The sequence below is a fragment of the Salvelinus fontinalis genome, chromosome 3 (assembly GCF_029448725.1).
Source record: "Salvelinus fontinalis isolate EN_2023a chromosome 3, ASM2944872v1, whole genome shotgun sequence".
Lineage (NCBI taxonomy): Eukaryota > Metazoa > Chordata > Actinopteri > Salmoniformes > Salmonidae > Salvelinus > Salvelinus fontinalis.
The window spans coordinates 24,225,910-24,235,213 of record NC_074667.1 but is presented as its reverse complement, the minus strand read 5'-3'; the positions used below and the strand labels follow the sequence as shown (position 1 = coordinate 24,235,213).

The following is a 9,304-nucleotide window of genomic DNA, read 5'->3' as shown; positions in this document are numbered from 1 at the left end:
CCCCCGGTAATGCGTTGGGCAGACTGCACCACCCTCTGGAGAGCTTTGCGTTTGTGGGCGGTGCAGTTGCCGTACCAGGCGGTGATACACACCGGCAGGATGCTCTCAATTGTGCATCTGTAAAAGTGAGGGTTTTAGGTGTTAAGCCAAATGTCTTTAACCTCCTGAGGTCGAAGAGGCGCTGTTGCTGTTGTGCCTTCTTCACCACACTGCCTGTGTGGGTGGACCATTTCAGTTTGTCAGTGATGTGTACGCCGAGGAACTTGAAGCTTTCTACCTTTTCCACTGTGGTCCCATCGATGTAACCAGTAATATGTAATACTTTACAATTCTTATTACATATAAACAATTTAGGTTGGCAGTAATGTATCTTGTATACATGAAGACAAACATTAACTATTACTGCATTCAATACATTGTAGCACTCCATGCCAGGGGTCCCATCGGTATCTGTTTGACACAGGAGAATGACTGCCCCCTCTTATTGAAGCCATGAATGTTCACGGCCGACCACATACAGCAGGCATTGGACGCTTTCCTCTTCCCAGACGTTGCTGCCGCATGCCAGATTGTACGCCTGGATAGGTATGTAAATGATAGTTATTTGAAGTATCAGCTTCAATAACCACATCATATGTTATAGCAATTTGTCAGTCTATGAGTCGATGATGTAGCACGCAACCATTGGTTGATGCATGCAACATCTGACCAGGGGAACTTTACTGGCGTTTGCTGAAAACAGGATTCCCCATTAAAGTGAATTGCTTCTAATACACCAGAAGTACAGTATGTCCTTGAACCGATTGTTTTAAAATCGCACACAGAAGAAGTTATAAGGTTACTTTAGTTGCTAACGGCAGCCTACAGTACCCCCAGCCTTCAACTTGAGTTACTCAATGAGAAGGGGCAACACTTGATCTAGCCTGCTAAGTCACTTCCTGGAGTTGCTCAAACTGCACATGTTATCAGAGAGGAAGAGGCAATGCGAGAGGGTGAGAGGGTTTATTCCCTCCAAAATCTGTCCAAACACAATCAAGACATCTTTGTTTTTCGTATTAATTTGGAAAATATTCTAGAATTTTTCTTTAACTTTGGAAATGTGGAGTTGGTTGTGTAGATCGGTGGGGAAAATGTCAAATGTATTCTCTTTGGAGATTTCATTTTAAGGCAGAAAAATGTGAAGACTGTGTAGGCTTTTACGAGCAACTGTATACAGTCATTGGTTTGACGTATCATCAATTTATTGTTCCAAACCGTTTCTTTATTGACAAAAACATACATTAATTGAAGAACAAGGGCATTTTTGTTGGAGATTTGCAAATCATGTGGGGAAATCAATTATTTTGGTCATTTCAATGAGGCCTACGCTACCAAAGGGTTATGTGTCATTCGATGTAAACCAGAACTCTTTCTCTTTACTGTCATTCACAGACCAAAACACCTCTGTCTCCACAAACACTTGAAACACAATTACATGTAAATAATAAAAAAGTTTGATATGAATACAGGATGAATAAAAACAAGAGTCAATGTAATCTTGTATGTGGTTCTCTTTTGTTCCAATGACAGTTCAGGAGCATACTGTTATGTGTGCCTTCGGTTGGCCTGACATCATCCTATATGCCAGATGCACCGGCTCCGTGAGGTTCGCCTTAAAGGTATACACGTGAGTCTTCCCACTGCATTGGCTGATGTTATAGAAGCTCAGCCTCTGAGTATTAAAGCTCAACGTGATCTCCAGTCTGTGTACTGCCAGGGTTCTCTTCAGGGGGATGTCATGGCTCTGCTCGAAAGCCCTCAGCAGGTTGTTGAACCACATCAGGCACCAGGAGCCCTGACTGCTCTCCAGGGCGCTTGTTAGCCCGCTGCGTGCTACCGCCTCGCTGTAGCAAACCCCAATTATCCACGGAGAAGATCCATCCAGCTCCATCTCCCAGCGATGCTCGCCTCCCCAAAAGCTCTGAGTGCTCAGAACCTGGAGGAAGCTACTGAACCTCGTTGGCAGGGCCGGGTAGGGCTGCTTTTTGGTGCTGAAGGTCACCGTCTTCAGGTCCTCCGACAGGACCAGGCTGGGGTGGGCCGTGTCTAGGTCAAAGGTCACCTCTGAGGGGTTGAGGACGCAACGCAGAGAGCGCTGGGCTGCCCCGACTCCCGCCCTTAACTCCGCACTCCTCCGTTCCAGCTCAGCGCAAGCACGGTTCGGGTTCACTTTTAACTTGTTGTCCAACTCCTCTAGAGGTTTCTGGACCATCAGCTCCATAATGAGCGGTTGTTCCGCCCGAAGCCCGTCACTGAACACCCCACTGTCTTGCTCGGTCAGGAGCGATTTGGCTCGGAGCTGGGCCTCCCTCAACTTCTCCCTGAGCTCAGTGGCTTGGCGCACACGTCCGCCCATGCTCTCCTCACTGGGACGCAGTTCCATCTCGATCAACTCCGTCATCCCACTAACGTAGTTGAGAGTCAGCTCCGTCATCTGCTCCAGCAGCTTGGCCGCCCTTCTTCTCAACAGGGCGTTGGTGGTCCTGACCTCGGCCTCCCTTGTCTCCTCCTCCCTCAGTCGGTCCTCAGCCAACTGAAGCCTCAGCGTCAGCTCCGTTACCTGAGATGCTAATAGTAGTTTAGACTTGTCCATCATCGCCGTCTCCGTCTCGGTCCTTACATCCACCAGCAGTTCTTCCTTCTGAGAAGTAGGGGACACTGCAGCCGCATCTCCCAAGCTTGTCTCAGAGGCCTCCTTCCCTGTATGATGTGGCTCCTGTTGCTCTATGTCTAATAGACACTCAGACGTCTCATCGTTGCTCTGGTCAGGCGACACTACCCCTTGGTGGCAATCACCACCATCTCCATCTGTGACGGAGCTGACCTGCCCTGCAGTGGTGGCTTCGCAGCTCTCGATGATGCTGCACATCTTGAAGTTATTCCCAAGGGCCTGGGAGACCTGGAACTCGACCTGGCACTCAGGGCAGAAGTGGCTGGCCGTGTCAGTCTCCATGTACTTCCCAAGGCAGGCCAAACAGTAGACATGGCCGCAGGGCAGGGACACGGGGTCAGAGAAGAGTTGCAGGCAGATAGGGCAGCTCAGGTCCAGCATCAAGGGTCCTTCAATCTCACACAGTGACATGTTGGCAGGCTCTAGAATGCGCAATAAAAAAGCAACAAAAAAGAGTTGTAACAACAACAGAATAGACAAGAATAAAACATGGAAGGAGAGTAAACTCATGGAAGGAGAGTAACCTCATGGAAGGTGAGTAACCTCAAAAGAAATTCAAGACACTTTGCAAGCAATTAGTAGTGTAAACAGTTGAAGTCGGAAGTTTACATACACCTTAGCCAAATACATTTAAACTCCGTTTCTCACAACTCCTGACATTTAATCCTAGTAAAATTCCCTGTCTTATGTCAGTTAGGATCATCACTTTATTTGAAGAATGTGAAATGTCAGAAGAATAATAGTAGAGAGAATTATTTATTTCAGCTTTTGTTTCTTTCATCACATTCCCAGTGGGTCAGAAGTTTTCATAAACTCAGTTAGTATTTGGTAACATTGCCTTTAAATTGTTTAACTTGGATTAAACATTTCGGGTAGCCTTCCACAAGCTTCCCTTAATAAGTTGGGTGGATTTTGGCACATTCCTGCTGACAGAGCTGTTGTAACTGAGTCAGGTTTGTAGGCTTCCTTGCTCACACATGCTTTTTCAGTTCTGCCCACAAATGTTCTATAGGATTGAGGTCAGGGCTTTGTGATGGCCACTCCAATACCTTGACTTTGTTTTCCTTGAGCCATTTTGCCACAACTTTGGAAGTATGCTTGGGTTCATTGTCCATTTGGAAGACTCATTTGCGACCAAGCTTTAACTTCCTGACGGATGTCTTGAGATGTTGCTTCAATATATCCACATAATTGTCCTTCTTCATGATACCATCTAATTTGTGAAGTGCACCAGTCACTCCTGCAGCAAAGCACCCCCACAACATGATGCTGCCACCCCTGTCCTTCACGGTTGGGATGGTGTTCTTCGGCTTGCAAGCCCCCCCCTTTTTCCTCCAAACATAACGATGGTCATTATGGCCAAACAGTTCTATTTTTGTTTCATCAGGCCAAAGGACATTTCTCCAAAAAGCACAATCTTTATCTCCATGTGCAGTTGCAAACCGTAGTCTGGCTTTTTTATGGAGGTTTTGGAGCAGTGGCTTCTTCCTTGCTGAGCGGCCTTTCAGGTTTTGTCGATATAGGACTCGTTTTACTGTGTGAGTGTATCCCATGTCAGAGTATGTGTTCGGAGGGGCAAAACCTGATTTATGTGTGTTACATTCCTCAGGATAATTAAAGAAAACTACCCAGTACATTTATTATAATTTCAGGTTAATCGCACAGAGAGAGCGGTGCTGAGGAGTATTCCTGTCTGTAGTAAAGCCCTTTTGTGGGGAAAAACAAATTCTGATTGTCTGGGCCTGGCTCCCCAATGGGTGGGTCTATGCCCTCCCAGGCCCACCCATGGCTGCGCCGCTGCCCAGTCATGTGAAATCCATGGATTAGGGCCTAATTCATTTCTTTCAATTGGCTGATTTCCTTCTAAGATCGGTAATTCAGGAAAATCTTTGAAATTGTTGCATGTTGCGTTTATGTTTTTGTTCAGTATATATTAGTACATCCTCTTGTAGAGTAGGCCTAATTATATTGAGTGCATGTGTCAACTCTATTCATTTGACATGAACTAGTCTAGAAATGCAACAAATCTTACCCTAAGCATGTCCTCTAGTTCTTCTGAGAGTGAGGCATAGTCTATATTTGTTCCTAATTAATAAAGAAAGTCAGAAATGTTTTTGCTTTGGAAATCTAAAAACAATACTCCAATTGTTGATTGAGTGACAAAGCTAAACTTTGGCAACATGTCAGATGATCTCGCCACATAATGTATTGTCCCTTATCAGGCTCAAGGTCCAATATGGATTTTGCATATGAGGGGCGTTGCAATGGGATAACACGATTAGCCTGGGTACCAGACTGTTTAGCTATCATTCCACTTCTTGTCATGCTTAAAGTTTGGTGTGACAATTCCATCAGGAGTTGGCAAGAGAGCAGAAACAGACTGGCACCCAAGCTAAGTTTAAACTCCCTGTGATCTCGCTCTCTCTCTCTCTCCTGCTGTCTTGACATCTGAATGCTCGGCTATGAAAAGCCGCCTGACTTTTAATCCTGAGGTGCTGACCTGTCGCACCGATCCATAACTCTGTGGGGTTTGAGGCTGGGTTTCTGTATAAGCACTTTGTGACATCTGCTGTTGTAAAAAAGGGGGTTATAAATACATGTGATTGATTGAATAGTAAAGGCGTATTTTTGTAGGCACGAACGGAGGGTAACTTCGCCATTGGCTCGTTGGCCAAAGCCTATGGGGAATGAATTGTGTTTTGGAGGGTTTTTGGATAAAAGCTGGAAATAAGGTCTGGGGTAAACACAGGCTTAGAAGATCTTATACATTTTGTTCGATGAGATAATTCACTTTGTTAATTTTGGATCGTTTATGTAATAAAAACAAGCACATAAAGGCTTCATAATTCATAAAGGTTAACTGATTGATATTATCTCATAGAACAAAATGTATCCGATCTCTATACTCCATACTTATCCAAAAACCCTCCAGAAACCCCATTAATTTACCCTTTAGGAATGGCCGACGAACCAGAGGTAATCTATTTCTGGCGTTTAGAAAGGCAGCCCAATTCTGATATTTTTTTCACTAATTGGTCTTTTGACCAATTAGATCACCAGAATTGGGCTGCCTGTCTAAACCCAGCCTATGCAGCATCAAATAACCATAAAAAAAGTTTTACTTACCTACAATCCTGTTGTTCTGTAGTGATGACTGAATTAAAATGCAATATTTGTTTTCTCACATGCAATGCGTAGGAATGTTTGGATTGGCAGGTGAGGACCTGTCACGTTCAGAGCACGTATTTTGAATGACAGCGCAAAAATCCCATGTAGATAGTTAGGCCTGAAGGTTAAATAGTCAAACGCAAACTGTATAAAATGTGTAGTTGTCTTAAATTAGCCGTAGCCTACTTCCACCAAATGCCAGCCTGTCCATGAAGATAAGAAATATTTGCCTACTTCCTGATATGTTGCACGTTACCTGGGCGTTCACATTTAGTCATAAAACAGAGAACAGTCATATTCTCTAATACTAAGTAGGCTAAATATAGAGCTCCATCACCATGGGTGAAATAAACTGGGTCGTTCCACGAATATAGTACATTTTTGGTATATATAAAAAAATATATATATACTAATTTTATCATTCTGTCAAGACCACATAAAAAAACATTGCAAATTTTTTTTTTTTTTTTTTCAATGAATGACCAATGGACAATGCATTATAGTGAGGTGTCACACGGACTGGGGCTGCTTCCTTGTGGGGCTACAGCACATTGAATCCCTACATGGGCCAAATATAGCAATATAAGTTGGACGCTATTCCCCTACAACTTTTTTTTACTACTGCTAATGAGAGATGGCCAGTCCCATATGGGCTTCTACACAATAGCTTTTTACTTCTTCTTATTTTTGATTCGTGTCCCCCTTCGTTTAAGGCAGGCTATTGAATTTATCTCCCAGGGAGGACTTGGCCTATAGGCCATGATGAATGATTGTGAAGAGATGGCTAGGAAGGGGGAGGAGGGGTTTACATGAAGGGTTTTCTGGGTGGGGAGTGACCAGTGGGTGAGTTTCCCTGTGGTTCCTGCTTTTTGTTACACATCAATGGGCTTATCACCACTAAAGAGAATAATTATATCATTAATATAACATTCCTTTCTGAAAAGAAATGGCAACGCTAGCTATTTTCTCTTGGAATTGGAAAGGGCTAAATTGTCCTATCAAACGTTCCGGCTGTCTTGATATCCTAGCAAGAAACTATATTGCTCCAAGAAACACACCTGCTCCACAAGGACGTAGAATGCAGAACCATTTGTCTAAACTGGCTGCTTTTTTACATCAGCCCAAACACAACTAAAGGTGTATCATAATAATACATAACAAACACGAAATCACCATCTTGGATAAAGGCAAAGACCAACAAGGCACAATCACTTTCCTTAAATGTATCCATAATGGAAAGAAAATTTCCTTTATTAATGTGTATGCCCCAAATGCATTCGGATTCTCTGAACAGCATATTGTTAGAATTAACTGAATTCCATCTGGTTATTGGGACAGACATGAATGACATTACAATCCACACGCAACCAAGACTCTCCAAAATATACTCTGATTACAACCTAATTTATACCTGGCGAGCACATAATCCAAAAGCAAACGAGTACACTTTCTACTCAAAAAGGCATAAAACATTCTCACAAATGTCCCAATGTCCCATTCTCACGAATGTCCCAAACATGGTACCATGTTTCATGAGCTTAAATAAAAATTCCCAGATAATCCATTCACTTGACAGGTGTGGCATATCAAGAAGCTGAATAAACAGTGTGATCATTACACAGGTGCACCCTGTGCTTGGGACAATAAATGCCACTCTAAAATGTGCAGTTTTGTCACACAACACAATGCCACAGATGTCTCAAGTTTTGAGGGAGAGTGAAATTGGCATGCTGACAGCAAGAATGTCCACCAGAGCTGTTGCCAGAGAATTTAATGTTAATTTCTCTGCCATTGTCGCCTCCAATGTCATTTTAGAGAATTTGGTAGTACATCCAACCGGCCTCACAACCGCAGACCATGTGTAACTACGCCAGCTCAGGGCCTCCACGTCCGGTTTCTTCACCTGCGGGATTGTCTGAGATCAGCAGCTGATGAAACTGAGTATTTCTGTCTGTAATAAAGCCCTTTTGTGTGGAAAAAAAAACATTTTTGATTGGCTGGGCCTGGTTCTGCAATGGGTGAGCCTGGCCCCAAAGTGGATGGTCCTATGCCCTCACAAGCCCACCCATGGCTGCGCCCCTGCCTCAACGTGAAAATCATAGATTGGGGCCTAATGAATTTATTTAAATTGACTGATTTCCTTATATGAACTGTAACTCAGTACAATATTTTGTTGCATGTTGCGTCTCTTATGACCGAAAAGAGCTTCTAGATATCAAAACAGCGATTACTCAACTCGAACTGGATGAAGATTTCTTCTCTAATGAGAGCACCAGCTGTTCCGGACGACTGTGTGATCATGCTCTCATATTTACACATCGAATACAATTTATCAGTTCCATTTCACGCCATGTTGTTCATATTAATAATTTATTATAATCTAACGGTTTCTTGCAGTTATTCATCCCGGGTAAAGGGAGTGGTTTTGGGAAGTAAATCCCGGTAAATCTTGGTAACCGGGTTCCCGCCATTCAACCCTAGTGCTAAGTTGCTGGATATTGGCGGAAACTGGGACATGCTGTCGTACACATCAATCCAGAGCATCCCAAATATGCTCAATGAGTGACATGTCTGGTGAGAATGCAGCCCTGGGAAGAACTGGGACATTTTCATCTTCCAGGAATTGTGTAGAGATCCTTGCGATATCACTGAAACATGAGGTGATGGCGGCGGATGAATGGCACGACAATGGGCCTCAGGATCTCATAACGGTATCTATGTGCATTCAAATTGCCATTGATAAAATGCAATTGTGTTCGTTGTACATAGCGTATGCCTGCCCATACCATAACCCCACCGCCACCATGGGGCACTCTGTTCACAACATTGATATCAGAAAACCGCTCGCCCACATGACGCCATCTTTCCGGTACAGTTGAAACCAGGATTCATCCGTGAAGAGCACACTTCCCCAGCGTGCCAGTGGCCACCGAAGGCTAGCATTTACCAACTGATGTCGGTTATGACACCAAACTGCCGTCAGGTCAAGACCCAAGTGAGGATGACGAGCACACAGATGAGCTTCCCTGAGACAGTTTCTGACAGTTTGCACAGAAATACTTCGGTTGTGCAAACCCACAGTTTCATCAGCTGTCCGGGTGGCTTGTCTCTCCTGGACAGCCGACATGGTTACACGTAGTCTGTGGTTGTGAGGCCGGTTGGACGCACTGCCAAATTCTCCAAAACAACGTTGGATGCGGCTTATGGTAGAGAAATGAACATTAAATTATCTGGCAACAGCTCTGGTGGACATTCCTGCAATCAGCATGCCAATTGCATGCCAAGACATCTGTGGCATTGTGTTGTGTGACAAAACTGCACATTTTAGAGTGGCCTTTTATTGTCCACAGCACAAGGTGCACCTGTTTAATAATCAAGCTGTTTAATCAGCTTCTTGATATGTCACACCTGTCAGGTGGATGGATT

The 9,304-nt window shown here is 44.0% G+C and overlaps 1 protein-coding gene across 1 annotated transcript; it reads right to left on the bottom strand.

Moving 5' to 3' along the window:
• Window positions 1-1,242: 1,242 nt before the first annotated feature.
• Window positions 1,243-7,302, bottom strand: LOC129834462 (E3 ubiquitin-protein ligase TRIM39-like). The gene is made up of 2 exons (XM_055899469.1): window positions 7,290-7,302; window positions 1,243-3,132 (listed from the first exon to the last, which is right to left on the bottom strand). The coding sequence occupies exons 1-2, from the start codon at window positions 7,300-7,302 to the stop codon at window positions 1,571-1,573; spliced, it is 1,575 nt and encodes a 524-aa protein (XP_055755444.1). The 3' UTR covers window positions 1,243-1,570.
• Between the last annotated feature and the right edge of the window lie 2,002 nt (window positions 7,303-9,304).